Source organism: Madurella fahalii, assembly GCF_045866475.1.
Source record: "Madurella fahalii IFM 68171 DNA, scaffold_5, whole genome shotgun sequence".
Classification (NCBI taxonomy): Eukaryota; Fungi; Ascomycota; class Sordariomycetes; order Sordariales; genus Madurella; species Madurella fahalii.
Window position 1 is genome coordinate 3,659,049 of NW_027263975.1, and position 19,076 is coordinate 3,678,124.

The 19,076-nt window shown below is 53.8% G+C and overlaps 5 protein-coding genes across 5 annotated transcripts; 3 read left to right on the forward strand and 2 right to left on the reverse strand.

Moving 5' to 3' along the window:
* Nucleotides 1–522: 522 nt before the first annotated feature.
* On the forward strand, nucleotides 523–2,565 carry MFIFM68171_09691 (uncharacterized protein; the record flags this gene model as incomplete). Its single annotated transcript, XM_071065110.1, has 3 exons — nucleotides 523–1,338; nucleotides 1,399–1,514; nucleotides 1,572–2,565. 3 exons carry the CDS (start codon nucleotides 523–525, stop codon nucleotides 2,563–2,565), a joined length of 1,926 nt encoding a protein of 641 aa, XP_070921211.1.
* Nucleotides 2,566–3,464: 899 nt separating this feature from the next.
* MFIFM68171_09692 (uncharacterized protein) lies at nucleotides 3,465–4,679 on the reverse strand (the record flags this gene model as incomplete). Its single annotated transcript, XM_071065111.1, has 1 exon — nucleotides 3,465–4,679. One exon carries the CDS (start codon nucleotides 4,677–4,679, stop codon nucleotides 3,465–3,467), a length of 1,215 nt encoding a protein of 404 aa, XP_070921212.1.
* An 854-nt stretch (nucleotides 4,680–5,533) lies between these two features.
* Nucleotides 5,534–5,890, reverse strand: MFIFM68171_09693 (uncharacterized protein; the record flags this gene model as incomplete). Its single annotated transcript, XM_071065112.1, has 2 exons — nucleotides 5,534–5,765; nucleotides 5,814–5,890. The coding sequence occupies 2 exons, from the start codon at nucleotides 5,888–5,890 to the stop codon at nucleotides 5,534–5,536; spliced, it is 309 nt and encodes a 102-aa protein (XP_070921213.1).
* A 5,305-nt stretch (nucleotides 5,891–11,195) lies between these two features.
* Nucleotides 11,196–12,253, forward strand: MFIFM68171_09694 (uncharacterized protein; the record flags this gene model as incomplete). The annotated part of the gene is made up of 3 exons (XM_071065113.1): nucleotides 11,196–11,367; nucleotides 11,740–11,896; nucleotides 11,953–12,253. 3 exons carry the CDS (start codon nucleotides 11,196–11,198, stop codon nucleotides 12,251–12,253), a joined length of 630 nt encoding a protein of 209 aa, XP_070921214.1.
* A 742-nt stretch (nucleotides 12,254–12,995) lies between these two features.
* Nucleotides 12,996–14,290, forward strand: MFIFM68171_09695 (uncharacterized protein; the record flags this gene model as incomplete). Its single annotated transcript, XM_071065114.1, has 3 exons — nucleotides 12,996–13,374; nucleotides 13,434–13,783; nucleotides 13,847–14,290. The coding sequence occupies 3 exons, from the start codon at nucleotides 12,996–12,998 to the stop codon at nucleotides 14,288–14,290; spliced, it is 1,173 nt and encodes a 390-aa protein (XP_070921215.1).
* Nucleotides 14,291–19,076: the final 4,786 nt, after the last annotated feature.

A 19,076-nucleotide genomic window follows, 5' to 3' on the forward strand; every position in this document is an offset into this window, starting at 1 on the left:
TTCCCTATCCTTCGGCGATCCACACAACCCCCTTACCAGCCTGATATAAAGCAAACAAGAAAATCGTCTCGTCTGCAAGTAAGACACACCGTCCGGCCAATTATTTCGTAATCCAGGGTTTGTATGTCCAGGATCCCAGTATTTCGCCCAAACTACAACCCAAACTGCAGCCCAAACTGCACTTTCCTGTGAGCCACGATGATTGCGCCGCCTCGAACGCACGTTTACGCCACTTATGTGGCCGGCGCCGATGACCCGTTCTCGAACTTTGGCAGAGGCGATTATGATACGACTGGAGTGCCCAAGTCTCCGCCGCCAACGCCCCGGTAGGTTGGGCATATAACAATCCCAACCTCCGCTCCAGATTTTCATGCGGGCTACAAAACGAACCGCCATGTTCGCACCCCGTTCCCCTCAGCAGTTATCTTGTACCCAGCCCTTGCCTTTGAGTACTTGTCGCGTGCACTTAGCTGGCCAGTCATTTCGTCAGTCGCCCCGCTATTCGCGGGGACGCAATGCCATATGGACCACTTCAATGCCACCGTCAAGGACGGCAAATTAGTCAACACTCGGCGTGGACTACAGATCTCGAAGCAAAAGCACAATGGACTCTCTTTTGTCAACGCATACCCGCAAGATGCGCCCCCGCGTCCGAGTTCCCCAGCGCACGGGGGCCCGAAACCGTCCCAGTGTCAACCTGGAGCCACAGAAACCGATGGCGAGGCCGCTCGAGGTGCGTCCAACGTCCAAAGAGAGGAAGCCGGTCACCTAGAGTTCAGCTTTGTGCCGCACACAGTTCAGGGGCCGAAGCGCCGGCGGAGGGGGGGACAAAAAGAACAACCGTTGGCATCTCCTCGGGGCAACCTGTCGCCTCGGCTAGCGTCCAACTCGGCCGAAGATGGAACAACCCAACTCTCGCTTGTAGGGGAAGATGTTAACACCCACCAGCGAGAACCAAGTCTAGGCGGTTCGGCCACGTCCCCGTCAGCTAGTGTAAACGGGGAAGCCGATGCCACCCTCTCCGAGGCGAACCGGAAGCTGTTCGATCGCCACTTCGCCCACCTGCCACGCAATATGTACCCCTACGAGGACATATTATCCTTTAATCCGGTCAGGAAAGGGGATTTTTATGCTGTCATCACAGGGGACATAGCCGCTCTACACTGCGTGCTAATGTGCGGGGCCGTCACCGAGGCGATCATCAACCCTGAGACAGACCCAAACGGCGTCGCCTATCACATATCCAAAATGTGCGCCCTTCTCAATCGGAAACTAAGTCATAATTATGCTGCCGATGTGGTGACTCTGCACTGTATCGCAACACTGGCGTGGATGGGGGTAAGTGTTGTCTCCTATACCCCTGACCGTGTTCTTGACCGCTAAGTGGACACCAATCAGTGTTACGTCGACCGCCTCGACCATTGGCACATGCATATGAGAGGCCTGCAAAAAGCTCTAGATGTAAATGGTGGCTTGGCCGGGCTGCCGCCGTGGCTGCTCGCGGAGATATACAAGTGAGCTTCTTGGTCTAACTCTTAGCAAAATTGTCGGTGACTGACGATGCTCCGCAGGGCTGATCTCAAAGGCGCAACGGCGCTTGCATCAGGCCCCTATCTCTCATTCACTCGCCATTACTACAGCTCCATCCCCGCCGTTTTGCCACCCGATGTTCGCTCACAGGCTTTCAATTCGATATCTACACTCCTCAACCCGCTACACGTAGATCCCGAAGTCGTCGATGCACTCTCCTCCCTGTCACTCTTTGCCTCTGCCGTCCGCCTAGCGCGCCATTCCGCAGGCAGTATCACCTTCGACCCGCACACTTTCACCGACGAATGGCTTGCCATCACACACGCCCTGCTCACTCGTCCAGGACCGCTACGAGAGACATCACCGGGCCTCGAAAATGATCCTTACTCGAGCACACCCTGCAGCAGCGCAACGTCCGCCGACGAGGACCCGGGCTCCATCACCCAGAACTACATAGCAGCCCACCGCCTGCGGCCCTTGGTCTCGATCACGCCGTCACCTTCTGGCCCACCTGGGGTGGAACCAGCCCTGCGCATCGCAGCGCTTCTCTTCCTCAAGGAGCTGCTCCCCGATTGGCCACGCAACCTAGGCGGGTACGCCGTGCTCCTCGGTCTGCTGCGCCAGCACCTGCACGAAATCATGCGACTCCATCGCGGGAACGCGCCGCCGCCAACACTCAAGCCAACAATCCTACTCCTCGCCCTGGTCGGAGACCTCGCCTCCCGCCAAGGCAACGCCAACGAGCACCCCACCACCAAGGAAGAACAGTACCCGCGCGCCATCTGCCGCGCCCTACTGCGGGACGTTGCCGGGCTGGCGGAGGTAGCGGACGTTGACAGGCTCGAGGACGAGACGGACCTGGCTCTGGTTACGCTATTTCCTTTGGTTGTGGGAGGCTCGGATAGTGTCAGAGGCGGGGACGACGTGGGATGGGATTTGGATGATAATGGCAGGGACTCTTTGAGGAAGATAATTGTCGGTGACGAGGAGGGGACGGGGATTGGGATAGTAAAGGGTAGGTACCCGGGTAGGTAGGTAGGTGGATGGATTGCTGAGACTGTTTGGGTGGTTAATGAGTAGTGATATGATTGTTGTGAGTTCGGTGACTTGGATTCTGGCGCTCGGATAGGTACAATTGGAAAAACGAAGGGGACCGGTGGCATTCGGATACAGGTGGGTTTGGTTTAGTTTTAGATCGGGTTCCTGCGAATGCACAGGAGATCCCGAGAGCGCAACTCTCTAGAAATCTCCCTATGATGGGAAGTAACGTACAAACGTAAAATACAGCCAAGGAATCGCCTTGAACTCAATTCCAACACGGGGGGACGAGAGAAGCCACTTCAGTCCATTGTCGAGCGTGCCTAGCGATTTCTGAGCGACGATTCGGATGCTCGGCATGGTCAGTAACGGGATGTCGCAGTCGAGGGCGTGTTCCCTGCGGAGGACCACATGAATCGTTCAGTCAGAACTGCCCGAAACTCTATCCTGCTGGCCAAAAGTAGGATGCGCTCTCGACTTGAGAGTTGAGACCACTAACTCTCCCCCCTTCTTCGACTAACCCCCCAACAAGAACATAGCCTCCAAGCGCGCCTGCAACTCGACAACCAACTCTGGACGTCAAGCAACCGGCACACATCGCAGATAGAGTGAACTGAAAGCAAAGGAGAAATATATTGGTCGCAACGAAGTTGCACATCTCACAGCCTAACTGGGGTAGTTGTGCAGCAACCCTCCATACCTATCAATGACGGCCAATCTGCTCAGCGAGTATTCTCCAACTCTTCTCCGGCTTCGTATATGAGGAGAGGAATCCCCAGCCCTTTTTGCAAGCCTTCAGGCTGGCCTCATGCGGCACTTTCCCGTTGGTTGTACCGCTGCAGTCCTCCAGCAGATTCGTGTACTACATGCTTCCGCCTCTGCAGTCATCCGCGCCGTCATCCACGGTGAGCTGGTTGCCAGCCACGATGCTGTTGGAAATGGCACTTGTGATAGCCTTCGCTGCCATCCTTGATGTCGCTCCGGTGGCTGCATGAGCTGGTGAGGTTCTTCCGCATGCTGGGTGGACGGTAGATGCGCCCGCAAGATTCGTCCTCGGCGGCCTTGAGAGTTTCTAGATCTTCGCGCTGCACCCGCTCCAGTTCGCGGTCGGCGAGCGCCATGGTCTCGGTCATACGGCGAGAGATCTTCTCTACTTCCTCGGCGCAGTCACCATCTCTCAAGACCTGATGCGCCGCGTGCTCGCACGTGCTCTGCACGTCCTCCAGCCCCTTGTCGAGGTCGTCGTATATATTCTTCTCGAGTGGGTCGGGCCCGGGAGGGCCCATACCACCCCGGCCGTACGCGTCCCTGGTCCGCATGCCAGCCCGCGAGTACATCGAGCGCCCAAGAGCAGCTTGCGCCATGGGTAGGCCTGGTGATTGCATACCTCTCGCGCTCATGTATCGAAAGCTGGGTATTTTCTCTTCAGCTTCACCAGCTTCGAGCGGAGCGATGGAGCCGTCTGCGGGGCTGGGTGTGCTGGGCTCCGCTTTCTCCTCATCACTCTCCCCGGGCATCTCAAGCTCGGCCAGCCGCTTAATCTGCGCCATCTTGGCGACCATCTTCGCTTTTCGCATCATGTTACGGCTGGCGCTGACGAACTTTACAAGCTCCTCGAAGAAGACCTGTGCGTAGCTGTCATAGTAAACAACAATCATGCGCCGCGTCCGCTTGGGTGCGGCCCCCTCGGCACTGATGACCGAGTCGGAACGCTGTTGCTTGCATAGCACCGCGCGTGCCCGAGCCTGCCCAGCTGCGCGGGCTTGGCTTGTTTGTCGTGCAATGGCTGAGGGCGATTGAGGTTCTGATGGGCTACCCGGCGCGGGCTGTTCACCGGCGGCGGGAGCTGCGCTGGTAATCATCGGGGCTACCTCCGGTTGCGGAGTAGCTTCTCTCGGGTGTGCTTCCGGCTCATCGCGCGGTCTGAGAGACTCTTGGGATCCTTTATTCCTGAGTGACCTGGTTGCTGATGGGACGCCCGGGTCATATTGTGATTGCGGCTTTGTCAGCTGGGCCAAATCCTTTTGGCGTTGTGCGACTCGGCCATCGAGCTCCTCGAGGCGCTTGAGCCAGTCGGGTATGTTCGCCACGAGGTGTTTGAGTGCTTCCATTGTTGCCGCTTGGAGATGTCATTAGTGGATGTTCCATCTTGTCACGGATTTGACTTACCAAGTACGTAGGTTGAGAGTTCCACTCCTTGTAGATTGCCGCCGAGACTGAGTAAAAGAGAGCTAATGAGCGAAAGAAAGGGACACGGGTTAAAAGAGAGGATGCCGAAGAGACCAGCAAAAGCGAAAAGGAGAGAATTGAGAGGTCACATCGTTGCGCCTTGGGTTGGTAGACGAAGGAATGGGTGGGTGAGGACTTGAGAGAACGGCCTTTGCCAGGTCCGGGCGGCCGGAGCTGTAAGAAAGGGCAGAGGTTTGCGGACTTGATGGACAGCTAACTGGATGTTGGCCCCTGCTTAGGTCAGCCATCGTATCGTGGGCTCCTCTGCGATTGCCTTCGTTGACAATTCCATGAGACGAGTCGTCCATCGTTTGCCGGCATTGGCGGCATTTGACTTGGCAGGTGATGTCCAGAGTGGGTCGTGGCGTGGACAAGGGTATAACTATGCATGAGGCGCAAATTTACAGGGTTTTCCGCGCACACCTTATGCGAGGGAACTACGTGACTACATATGCCTTGCTGACGCAACAAGGTCAGGGTGGCAATCCTAGCCCAAGCAACAGGGACTTGACCGTGCAGCGCACTCCTTTCAGCGAGACCCGGTCCCCACCTGGGAACTGCCCGAACTCCTTGTTACCCCTGATGTACAATACTATCCAGTTCGGCACAGAGAACATGACCGGCCCACCCCCCAAAACTGTCAATTGATTGCTCGCCAGGGTCTTCCACCAACGATACGATGCGAAGACAGGGGCGTCGGCAGCTGTGCCAGAGCAAGGTTCTTTATCTGGGAAACTCAATACATGTCCTGCTCGCCGTACGTGCTGTCCATGTCGCTGCCCATGTCCTTCTCGCCTACTCGCTGTCCGTCATCCTTCTCGCCGTGGCTCTTCCCGAGTCCTCGCTCATTGGAAGGGCGTAGCGCAATGCTGATGCGTTCGAAAACGCGTTTGGAGATGGCCTCGAGGCGATCAAGAGTACGGTCGAGAAAGTTGAGAAGGGCGTCGACCAAGCTGTGAGCACCCTCACTAAACATAATTAGTTACTGGGGAAGGGGGGGAATACTAGGAACTAACCCAGACACAGGCGTCACACTCCCGTATGAACCTGGAGAGAAGGCTGACAGGAAAGTTTCTCGCTCGTCGGAAGTCATGATTTGTGGTTTGGCAAGATCTGTGTGAAGACTGTGGTGACAAAAGTGTTCGAATGAGGGCGAGGGTCAGATATTTCATTTCTGCACTTCCAGGTTTGCCCATCCCAAATGGGGGACAGGCCGAACGCCACGGCCACCCCCCAAAGAGGAGACAGGGAAACTCAAGGGCCGCTCCGCAACGGGGATGCTTGACTATGGTGTGGCAGACAGGGGATCCGATTGCTGGACTGTTGGATAGGCACAACCCGTCCGGATTTTGACGGCCACCTCCATCTCGATCCCAATTAGGTCTGGGGCCTCGGAAGGCCTGCTGTGTGGCATGACGGTCCCACGTTGCTCAATTGACAGCAAGAATGACCCTGTATTCTGCAATGCACCACTGCGACTTTTCCTAGCTAGCAGCAATGGCACCTAAAGAGTAGGGAACTAAGCTCCCCAAACGAGTTCTCGAAGCTTGAAGTACATGCTCTTCGCGACCAGCAACATCCTCTCAAATGGGGATTGAACAGGTATGATCTTCCACGTAGCACAGCGAAACACCGACAATTTAACACCTTTCTCCTCAAAGAAGTTATTCACCTGGATCCATTGCTCGGGGGTCGGATCAGCCTGGAATTTTGCTAGTTGTTGTTAGACCATTATACGACTAAATAGGGAAAACGATTACTCACCGGCGTCCAACAGTGGCTCCAAGTCAGCCATCAGTTTCTGTCCCTCGGCGGTATTCTCTCGACGTAGCTGGACTAGTTCTTCTTCAAACATGCCAACGGCTTCAATCGCGAAACCAAACTTGGTGATCATCTCATCTTGATAGAGATTTTGGATCTTCGACCATAGTGACATTCGTATATACGAGGCCGTTTCCGCCTGCAACTCTAGCTCGAGAACCGCTCTTTCAAGATCCATGTTGTGTTAGGAGTAAGCGCAGCTGGTAATTTAAATTGATAATTTTCTGCTTGGGGAGCTGTGCAAAGCAGGTTGAGGGGCGCGAAAAGAAGATGTGGGCAGCAGAGGAGAAATAAATAAGCAGCAGGTTCCCTAAGAGCCCGTCAGCACGAGCCGTGGGTAGGGCAGCTGTGATTAGCCTTTGCTCTTTTCCCCTTCACCCTCATCCTCATGTTTCGGCTGTTGTCCGTCTAGTTGGATGTAGGGTGCAGCCCGCAGCAGCTGATGACCAAGTGCGTTTTCCCTTGGCTTCCGGGATGTTCTTCCACCCTCATCGTGGTTGTAGTAGCATAATACACAGAGGTCTATTGCGTCGGGAGGCACTGGAGCGTTTGGTGGGTGCTTTGAATTCTAGCCAACCGCTACGCTGTTTGCCACAAAGCCGGCCTCGGTCTGATGGAGGAGGACCCATGACAGTGTCGACCAGGGCTGTGAACTATGCCAGCGGCATGCAGCACTTGGCCCGAGCCTGTTCGAGGTGACAGGCGAAGTCAAGCGGATCCGGAACCACGAACCGGCCACTGCACCAACCGCGGTTCCCAAAACACCACCTTTCGCTAAACTTGCCAATTTCCAGATGACTTTGTGATGAATTGAGATCTTGGGGGAAAGAAAAGCACAAGGTTTGACTGCGTCCGTTCCGAGCGTTGCTTTGCTTGTCGTCCAAGACTCGGCGTGCCTTGGTGGCACCGCCGGCCGTAATCCTTGCCGGGCTAGACAGCGATCCTGAACCCTGCTCACACCCCAGGTGTGTAACCACCACAAGATCCTTCCCACCACCAGGGTGGGAATCGCAGCTCAGTTCCCAGGTGGGGAACATCGCCCATTCCCACAACCGCCATGCAGGACTTACCCTGCAACTCCGCTTCACGGTCCATTTCCCACCACCATTGTGGGAACGTGTCCATTTTCCCACCGCAGCTGTGGGAACCGGTCTATTTTCCCACCGCCATTGTACGAACCGGTTCATTTTCCCACCGCTACTGTGTGGGAGCCGGTTCATTTCCACCACCATTGTGGGAACCCGTTCATTTCCCCACCGCCATTGTGGGAGCCTCCTCTTCCCATCAACAATTCCATTTTCCTCTTTTTCAACAAGATCGCCCAATGCCGTTCAGCATATTCGCTGGCACGGAGAAACTTCTCCATGTCACTGAATTCCCCCCCGATCACCCCCCAGACCGTCACCCGCTAGACAAAAATGTAACACTCCGAGCTGGCCTGCTTTTTCTCCGCCTGCACCATCCCGAACTCTGCCCCTCAGATAGCATAATCTATTGCGCGCAAAGACTTAGGGATGTGCTCTCCGCCCCGCTGGTCGAGAAGGATGCTTCCAAGAGTCAGATTTTAAGGGTTATTGCTTCGTGCAAGCGGGAGCTCCTTGATGCTGACACCCTCGAGATGGTGGCTTATGCCGAAGGGGGGAAATTAGCTATCATTGCGCTTCATGTTGTCTCGCCTGGGCATCGAGCCGACTTCTTGGATCGAATGAGAACAATCCCCGTTGACGAGACAAGACAATTGTTCGCGGTCCTAGCCACTATCCAGCCACACAAATCTTTCACCGAATACATCGACCTTAAGATCACCGACCATCAGGTGAATAGTTAGTGGTAACGGACCTTGGTCCAGGTAACTTGCTAATGTCGTTCCAGATACCCAACTCCGCTCACATGCTACCCTCTCGACCAGACGGAAGGCCCCTTCCAGTGATGAAGGTGGTGATCGGGTCAAAAGGAAGAAGAGAGGAAAGATGGGGCAGCGGGGTGGTGATCCTTCACTTCCGCATGAGGAGGCGACCGGGAGCCAGGGCTCTGGTGATAGTAAGTCATATGGTTCTTCAGACACCGAGATAGTAGGCTGATGAGCGTTTCACATCCCAGGTTCACGCGCCAATTCCGACTCGATCCTACCTGATCCCCCCGGCATCTCCAACCTTGCCGTCCCCGATAACATCGCGCCTCCACCTGCCCATCAGCAGAGTTCATCCGCCGACAACCACTCACATACCGTCAACGGAAGCCCACTAGGCAATTCACTGCCGTTGCCGCCGGATGTTTCTCAATATCCCAGCCTCGTGCAAGTCGCCGCAGCTAGGTTCAGGGCTATGCGAGATACGCTTGAGGTAAATCCAGGCGTGATGATGTGCCCAGAAGGCTGGCGCGGACTAGGGACTCTAGGTGAACGTGGAATATTTCGTGACCCCTTCTCTCAAAGCATCTTTTTACATCATTGGGGCCTAGTGCCTCTGCAGATGGTAGAAGGGTTCATGTCCATAGAGAAGAACCAAGACATTTGTATCGATATATACACTCACCCTCTGCGCACTGTGGCTCAACCCTTCCCACCACCTTGGATCTTCACGAACGACAGGATCGCTGAGGCAACGAAATCTATTACGGCTATAGAGTTCTGGGCGGAACAAACTGAGATTTGCAGGATAACTGTGTATATTGAAAGGAATCATTCCATTTTCCAGGAGATCTTCTTCTCAGGTAGCTCTAGCAACCCCTGAAGGACCCCGAAATATTGTTACACTTATACCATCCGGAAGTTCAATTTGCCCATCGCCATTTGCTTGCCACAACGGATGTGGGTCGTCGAACGCGTAAAACACCACCTGCGCACAGCCCTTGCAATATAATTTGGTCGCTGTGGTCGCTGTGGTCGCTGTGGTCGCTGATGAAAATTCGTAGAACATGGGGCGTTCGGCCGAACCGAAGAAGCTGTCGGGCATTTCTAAGCTCTTCCAAGCGTCCTTCTGCAACTTGGTTACCAAGGAGTAGTGTACACCTGCCGGTGGGCTCATACCAATTTCTTTGTCAACTCATCGCGATTTGCGTCCGCCATGGTATGCTACTTTGCGTCTCGCCGTCTCGATTTATATCGCAAGTAATTTGCATCGTCAATCCTGTGGCGGGGCATTGCGACCAACGGTACCCAATCTTCGGTGGTGGATGCGGGGTGAACATTGTCGAGGTCAGGTGACGCGGGTTTGCCCGGAAGGCACGAGAGTGCGGAACAGACGGGTCCATGGTAGATGGTTTGGTTGCGGTGGGATTGAGATGGATGAGAAGTGGGGGAAGAAGCCACAATATCGGTTGACGGGTTGTTGACTTCTTATCTCAGGTCAGGCAGCGACAAGCACTGCGGCAACAACGCTGCCAGCAATGTGATGAGCGGCATTTGGCACGCTGCACACGCCACTTTTCAGCAAAGCCCCCTGTCAGAGAACTTTGTTTGGGGCAAACTCATCTGTGGAGTATCTACCCCTTGTTTGGCGGCAAAACTAAATGCAGCCAGCAGTATGATCGCAATTGCGTCCGGGGAAGCAAGGAATCGCAAAAGTGTAGCCGCTTGGAAGAATACCATTGGTACGTTATAGATATCTTTCAATTGGAAAAGGGTGGCCATGGCAGGCACAGCTGAGAAATGTGGGCCGGGGGGTAGGGTGATTGCGGTCGGGTCCGCGGATTTACATCCACCCCCTTCCACCCCAAACTCGATGATGCCGTGAACCAAGGTGCCTCCTGCGAGTGCACTCCCTGGGGCGACCGCCTGGAGTGAGAGGTACATGCAGCTTCCGGCCACCCGCAGCACACGGTACCGCGCGATACGACTCCAATCCTGCCTGTCGACAACTTGGTGATATGTCACTGTCCTCCCTTCACATCCCCGGTGAAGCGCAGCCTTTTCCCGCCCTGCCTTGTCTCGCCCTGTCCTTGTTACGCGATCGATTCAGCGTTGTCTAGGAACCGGTAGGATGGTAGGCCGGCTCCATGTGGTCTTGGCCCTGGGTGACTGTGAAGGGATGTTGGACTTATCCACCAATGCTGGAGACGCTGGCCAGCACACCGACCTCAACGACGGATGGGACAGATTGGATCGACTTGCTTGCAGCGAACTGGCCTGGGGTGAGTCACCGGATGCTCTACGTTTCGTTTCATAGCGAGATGAACAGCGGACAACGATTGGTAATACACCACCCCAAAAGCTCACTGCGGCAGGTGCTACCAAATCCAAGTGCAAGTCCTGTGCTTTACAGTGCGTACCGCTGGAGGTGCTCAGCAGGGCGCTGTCCCCTTCGCGGGCTTGCCCTCCCCATTCAAGTCCTCTCATTAGGAACCCCAGCCCTCTCCCTCTCCCCTCTCCCCCACCTCTGCTGCAGAGCTGGGAAAGGTGGTGCCTGTGTGGCCTTCTGAAAGGGCACGAGGTTGCGCGTGGAGCGCGTCCTTTTTAGCGTGCACTCCTTGTCCAGTTCGGCGTCGCGTGTCCCAATAAAGAATGCTCCTCTCCTCCATTCCGAGTTCCTTAGCGACCTTGCCACTTTGTCCTTCACTAATTAACTTGCACCAGCAACATGTCGTCCAGGTCGCGCCGAGCAACCAGCGCCGCGCCGAGCATCCGGTCCCCCAGCTTGCACCCCCAAGCCCAAACCTTCGAGGCCAACACGCTCGACGCTACCGCCCCGATAGAACTTGGCTTGTCTTCTCAGGCGCCACAGGAGCAACTCTACTGGCTGGGACTTGTCTGTGAGTGTGGCGAGGCGTTCACATGGTGCTTGGAACAACATACCGAATCGCCAACTACCCCAAATGGCGAATACCCAGAACCGCCTGTGTACTTGTACGGCGCACTTCGACGAAGCATCCTATCTCCATGATCAAGCGGTCACACCCTAGCTGTCTGCCGACGCGACTTAGCCCCTGTCGGAACGTTTCAGCAGCTTCATTGAAGATGAAGAGTCGTGTCTCCCGGAACCCTCTATGTTGGAGCATTACCATGATCCAAACTTACACAAGGAATCCTCGTCGACGAGGGGGAATCAGAAGCAACTCCTTGGGGGAGGTCCGAGGCATAACGCAACCGCTCCCTCCGCCGCGCGCCTACCAAGCGTCGCGCAGGGCTGGCGTCGGAAAGCGATGAAGTCGGCGAGGGTCCACGAGGCAAGGCCGGGAATGCGGGGGGGCTGGTCATCTGGCACAACAAGCCGGTTAGGTCGGACTTCCACCTCACGACGGTATCGTTGCCCCATGTCTCCTTGCTGTTCGCGGCGGAGAAGTCCGCAATCCTGCCGACAGAGACGCGCATAGACACTGCGGCGACACCTTCGGCAGACGGCGGTGCGCCGTACTCGAGAACGGCGGTCACGACGCGGGCGCGGAGGGTCTTATCGATGGTGACGACGACGGCCTACAGACAGTGCCTCCGCCGTTAGTGGGACGGCTTTATTTCTTCGAAGAGACGGAGAGGAGCGAGGATATAGACTCAGACTCACACCAGTGGCGGCAGCACCTGGATCGTATCGCTCCGGTTGTCGCACGGGCGCCGCAGCAGAGCGATCAAGCAGGTGAGCTCAATGCAAAGCAGGCCGCCCTCGGGGATTGGGGCGTTGTCGCGACGATGCACCCGAAGTAATTGGTGTCCAGTTCCTTGTTTCCGATGGCGCTTTTCCTCCTAGGTAGAAGGAGAGACTCCCTCGTCTTGTCGCCGAGCATTGCAGCATATCATCTCTTAGAGCGGTCCACCTGACGCATCGTAATAGGAAGTGTCCCACTGTTTCGCTCGCATGGCCACATGCGCAGAGGTCAGATTCGGCGGCCCCAATCCTATTCAGGAAGCCGTTCAGCCTAGCCATTCCGGTTCGGAGTTGCGCCAAAATACAGGCCTCTCTTCGCTTCAGCTTGTCATAGAGCTCCTCGGGTGTGCTTTCCTGGCAGCGCCGCGTCCATAGCCGTTGAGAACTTGCCCACTCGTTCAGGGAGAACTCTTCTCTATCGTTGTTGGCCACTGCTAGCCTGATTGCGCGACTTGGCGTGGTGCACTTGGAAGTCGGGCCTGCGACCTTGCCTCGTCGCCCTTTGCGCTGCCGCTTTGGCTTCCGATCCCAACTCGAAGTCCGCTCCGGCTGGTAACCATTGCAGGTCGATGGTGTTCCCGCTTTGTTGGTGTAGTCTGGTCAACTCGTAGATACGCCGTATGATGCCGGCAACGAAGCGGAAGCGTAGGTGCCTTGCATTCTGCCCTGCAGGCACGTGAGCGCCTGGTCCGTGCGTTCGGTCGCGAACGTATGACAAACCTGGCCAGATCCAACTTTTATGCAGCGGCTCCGTCACCGGGTTCCATCGACGTGAGCCACACTAACCTACCAACAACATCCATGGCGGCTCCGTCGCACCGTCACCAATCGTCTCTGGAGGACGTAATTGACTTTTCCGCCGCCGCACAACCCTTGTTCGCAAACGAGCAGCAGCGTAACCGGGCCGTCAGCAGGTTCCGCCGTATTGTCAACTACTTCGAAGACGCTCAGCAGCCAGCTTCTAGATACGGCGACGGGTACAATCGCCCGGCCCTCGTTCGCCTCACATTCGAATATGCGCGCTCTCAGGAATCGCAGGACAGGTTTCTTGGGGCTTTTTTCCGATCTCTCGGCCTTGGGATGCTTGATGACAGTGTCGACCACGACAGCGAACTAGCCGGTTTTCGCGAGCTTCTGTTTGGTTTTGCCGACTTCCTGATGGCCAATTTCTTCCTCCCTCGTCTGTCATCTCCGGGCCTATTAACTTCTGGTCTTTTACCTAACGGTTAACTTTAACAGTACGAGCCGCCACGAACAAAACGCCTCAACCCTCCCCTGTGTACCACGCTGCGGTCCAGCAAGTCCAAACGCAGGAGGAACAACGGCGTATACAAGATTTTGTGGGAACACCAGAGCGTTTGTCGGTCCTACGGGAGACCTGTCTTACCCGCGACCGTCATCGTTGCGTTGTTACGCGTGCGTTCGATCTTACAGAGGCTGCACAAAAGTGGAGGGCTGAACAACGGTGGAAACACCTTTCCGCCAGAGACGATGATGGATATCCGCTCGATGCTAGCAACCAATATGCAAATCTTGAAGTGGCGCATATTCTCCCCTATGCTTTGACAAAGGGGGAGAATAACGAATTGGTTTGGCGCCTTTTTTCTATCTTTTCACAAAAAAAAAAAAAAAAAACAGCTAATTTATAGCAGGACGAGTCGAGAAAAGCTGCAATTGCCATCCTTAATATGTTTGACATTGGCGTCATCTATCTGATCGAAGGTACCGATATCAGCCGGCCACGCAACGCTATTACCCTTAGCCTCGAGATGCATCGGCTTTTCGGACACTTTGATATCTTCTTCGAGCGCGTAGCAGACGCCCCTTCGCATACCTATCGTATCGGCACTTTTCTCCCTCCTTTCTACTCAAACCAGTTCCCTATCACAAGGACACTGTTTACACACCCGTCGATCGATCCCCCGTCGGAACGGCTTCTCGCACTTCACTCTGCCATCGCACATATCCTTCACCTCTCAGGTGCGGGGGAGTATATCCAGGCCATTCTTAACGACATGGAGAAGGGAGTAGTACGGGAGGACGGGTCGACGCACCTGGGCGTTATGGTGGGTCTCTCCTTGCAAATAAGCGGATAGGGTACCAGTACGGCGATTCCCAATGATGCCAGCGAGCCAGCCTAGCGAGGAACACATACCATAGCTGATCTCGCTATACATCTGCTCCTCCGACACACGTTTGCCGAGGGTTGGACAGCTGTCATATTGAGTTGGGGAAAACAGTCCCCAGAGGGCAGGGCCCCTCTGATCAGAGTGACGCAGTTGCTAGGATAGTGCCCCGGGGGCTGGAACTTGCCGTGGACCCATTTTTCTCTCGCACCATAAGTAGGGCCGTCCTGGCCATTGCTCCTTAAACAGGCCAATCAATTCAACACACTTTTCCACACTTGTTGCAGGCTCAATTGACGAGCTTTCCTTGCGTGCAAGGTGATCTCCCTCTGACCAGAGGGAGCTCTATCTGCACATGTTGTTTTGACCTTGTTTAAGCTGCAGGGACCCAATTTGTGGTGGTGTCGCCTGGCCTGTCTTGGCTATCTTGTCTGTCTGGCATTTGGCTGTCTTTGCCCTCCCCCTTTGTTTTGGTGGGTATGTGGGTGTAGATGTGTGTTTCTGCACCATTTCAATATATGGCCGTGCAGCCAAGGGAGTAGTTATGGGTGATGAGTATTACATGGGGGACCTAGGACCCAATAAAATGAGCTTGTTCTGTGAGATATTACCAGCAGGACAGGAAACTACTTCTATCACAATCTATATTATAATAAAGCCCAATTCAGAGGTAGGCGAAATCATTGAGGAACATCAGTCAGGAAGAAGCAATACGGGACCTTTTTCTCAGTTAAATTAGTAAGAGTCTCTGCAATATGTAAGGTCTTTGCTAGTCTGAGTGGCGATTAGTCCTTGCTTTTTCTCATCCTCAGCAATAAGACCATTTCTTCTCGGGAATTAAATCCCCTCCCGACCCTTACTTAGCCATTTGAGGCTATATATCATCCAAATGATGTTAGAATCCTGTTTCCAAGCTGACCTTGACTTTGCTCATTGGCTTCGAGCTGATGAGATATGAGTTGATCGTAGCTTCATCACCTATCATTGTCCCCCGGCCGAGTCCGTAATAACCGGGAATTTTAGCTTCTGACAGTGAAATGGAGCGGAAAACACACATCCACTCCATCAACAAAACAACAAGATAACAAAACAAGGGGAGGGACAACGACTGAGAAACCCGACAACAAACCAGGACTCCCAGCAACGTAGCTTGGACCAAAGTAGTAACAAAGACAGACAGGACTCCCTCTGATCAGAGGGAGGCCGCAAAGACAGCTCCCAATGGAGCAAGCAAATCGAAAGAAAGAATTGGTTGAACTGTTGATCTTGATTGTCCTTGACTGTCGAGGTCGACAGTCAGGACAGTCTTAAATACAGAAAAAAAGTGGGTTCTCAGTCCGATCACCTGATCCAGCCTGGAGGGCCGGGAACCCGATACCCCGGACCTACACCGCCGGACCCGAAGTCCCAGAGTTGTCTTAGAGTGCTATCCGGCCAGTGCACTATCCCCCATTTCAACAGATACTGATTTCTGGTAGTTAAGGCAAAGTTCTATATCGGGCAGGAGATGGCTTTGGTGAGACCTTGGAGGATAGGGTAGAAACGTGTTGGTGGAAAGATGCTTAGCACGAAAGAAGCCTCTCCGGTTAGTGGGTAACTCGATGCTCAGGGACCGCCTCCAATTGCCGAGGGTGTAGGATCCGATTTTCCAATGTCGCGGCTGCCAAAGACGGCTCGGACGGCTTCGCAGGCTAGCTTGGAGCCGCAGCCAGGGATTCCTCCGGGAAGGTAGTCACCCCGCTCATCATAGCGTGACCCCTTGGCCCCGCGCACCACGATTAGGATTAGCCAGCGTCTATCACGGATCTCAGCATGCCAAGTTGCTCGGCATGATGAGGAGCACTCGTATGTACATGCACATACGCTCACTATCCTACCGTGCCGACAGCCCCACTACTTCGTATGGATGTGACTGGGTGCTCCCGCAGATCTGGCTATTGGATGTACGCCACTTGTTTGTCACACCAGCGAATCAGGGCACCGAGATAATCGCGAAGCTGTACCTGTTTACACGCCGACGAAAGCTGTATGGGATTTGGGTACGAACAATGTAACTTCTAGCATTGAGAACGGGGAGAGTCGGGGGTTAGCATGCTTAAGTATTAACAACCCTTAGATCCGGCTCGAGAGTTGCTAACCCCTGGCTAGTAATCGGTGTCCAGCTTCCACCATCGGCGCGTAGCTCTCCGTTAGGATGTGCTCAGTCGACTCCCTGCATCCACTCCCTGAAGCAGCCTGACAATTATGCCACCAACTCCTTTCCGCCCTCCGTCTTCCCCTTCATGCGGATACGCCGCGCGTCGATACAGCCACTTCTGCGTCGCCTTCCTCCAGGCTGTGTCACTCGGGAAAGTTAGCGACATGGCTTCCTAGATTATTCAAAGGAAACCATGAGGGTAACAACACTGAGATACTCCACCCATTAGGCTGTTTCTCGGCAATCCCTTCCCCTTACCGGAACGGTCAGCCTACAGCTACCCTCCCTATTGATTGTGGGCCGAACCGGCACTACTCGCATCTGTAGTGTAATGCCGGTCTACTCATTGGCTATATCATTAGCCTTGTGGCTGAGGTGAAGCAAATTTGTAGCTGCTTCCATTATTTCCGCATCTTGTAGCTGTGTCGATTGTGCCAATATCGTGGCATTTTCCGCGATTATTTGGCAGGGCACTGCTTCTCTGAAGTGGAACACATTGTTTCGTTGAGGGTGGCTGACGATATGGCGTGCTGTTTGTTCATTATAGATGAACACAGGGCCCCCGTCCACCATTACAACGAGGGCAACCTTGATGCCACGGATCCTCTCCAATTCACAACATTTTTTGAAAAGTCCCTTTGTCCGAACCCCAAACGATTTTGAAAGTTGTTGCGTATATCCCAACCACTTGATATTGAGTGGGTCACGGCCCATCGTATAGCGACTTTGGATCCAAGGAGTCAATCAACTTTAATAGCCGGGGAATCTTCCGTAATCATGAGAGACCGGTCTCGGTAAAGCAGCTTAATAACTAAAAATGGAGAAGTCGTTTTCGGCTTAGCACCCGCGCAGGGTGGTGCTTTGTAAGTTTAGGGGGCCCCTAAGAGGGTCGCCTGAAATTATGGGCCAGGAGCCCAAAACGGGGTCAAATCCACAGCGGTCAAGGGCCTAGAAATGGGACCACTCTAGAATGGGGTAACGCCTCTGAGACCATTTTCACTTGGATCCCTCAAACTCTTGCTTGTCGATCCTGTTGGGTACAGTAGAGGCCGAAATCAGTGTCCAGAATTTAATGTTGAAACATTCTCCGCACGGGCCGTTTTCCCCTCTAGTTGCGGCTAACACAGTGCGTCGCAGCCCCCGTTGTACAACTACATGCCAGTTCCAAAAAAAAAAAAAAAAAAGGCTGCCGCTAGATCTGAGCAAAATGCATTAGCCGCTTTTAGCGCTGACACAGCGGTGCGGCTCTGCATGTGGCGCGCCGCGTGGGAACCATGTCCATTGCAAAAAAAATGGACCAATCAAATATACTATGCATATGACGCAAAACAGCCCGATAATTGCATAACAATCACTCGACTCATCGAGTACAAGTCAAAGGCACACTCCGATTAAACCGTACAATCGTGAGCTTGAATTGATAGTTAGGTACGTATCATAAGACTATCAATCGCTGTGTCGTGTATTCAAGTGATTGTCGGTTACTATCAAAGCAAGAAGACAAATATACACAACTAGAGATTCCAGCAGTCTTTCCCCTTTTTTGCTAAATACAGCACTGATAGTGCTGCTGTTAAACCCCACCAGCTGGCTTTAGTTGTCACGGTCTGGTAGAAGCCATTTGGTGAGATCCCGGAAGAAGCGTTGCACTCGCGTACCCCTCGGCAAGCCCTTCTCGAGGAGAATGAGGAGAACAAGAGTGATTAATAAGAGCGGGAGAGTGATTCCAAAGTACAAGGCTACGTAAAAAATTCTGTTATCGGAATCGCTGAACATGGTAGAACTGAAAAGAGACTAAATATATATGTTAGCTGCTCATCTATTCCGCAGGCAGGGATCCCTTTACAGCTATGAGAGATGCTGGAAGAAACAGAGTTGCAATCTGGCCCAGTATTTTGATTTTGGCAGCGTCTTCATGTCCCTGCTTGCTAACCCGCAGCAGTTGGCTCGTATCCAGACATGTATGTCCGAGCTGCAGTTGGATTTGTGCGATGTCCGTTCGAATGGTAGTCGTGGTAGCTCGCAGATGGTCGTTCGCCCGGGTTTGCAGTATAGCAGAGAGCTCCTCAAGATTAGTCACAATCTCGGCTCAACACCGTACGTAGAGGCTTACCAATTGTGTAGTCTTCGAAGTCGTCCGTGCCAAAATCGTCATAGCTTCGTGGTGATGTTGGAGCTCAGCCTTTAGCATCTCCAGTGTACTCACAGTATCACAGTTGTGGCATCCTGACTTTCTCTTATCCAACCTCACGTGTAGGTTACTGTACTCCGATAACGCACGCCTTTGCCCTTTTATAACGGTGGATGCTAAAGTTATCGTCTCATTCAGTGACATTATTTCCTGGACGTCGGAGAATAAAAGTTCGTAATCATCTAAATAGGTTTCGTTAATATGGGATGAATACGCTTTCTCATCCTATTTTGACAGGTTAAATATAAGTCTAGATAGTGGAAAATCATTGTATTACTTACAAATATCATAGATTTTTGACGCAGATTCTCGGTGTACAGATCCCAGTTCCTAGTCGCCGCCGAAAAGATGAAAAGGTGAGGCAACAG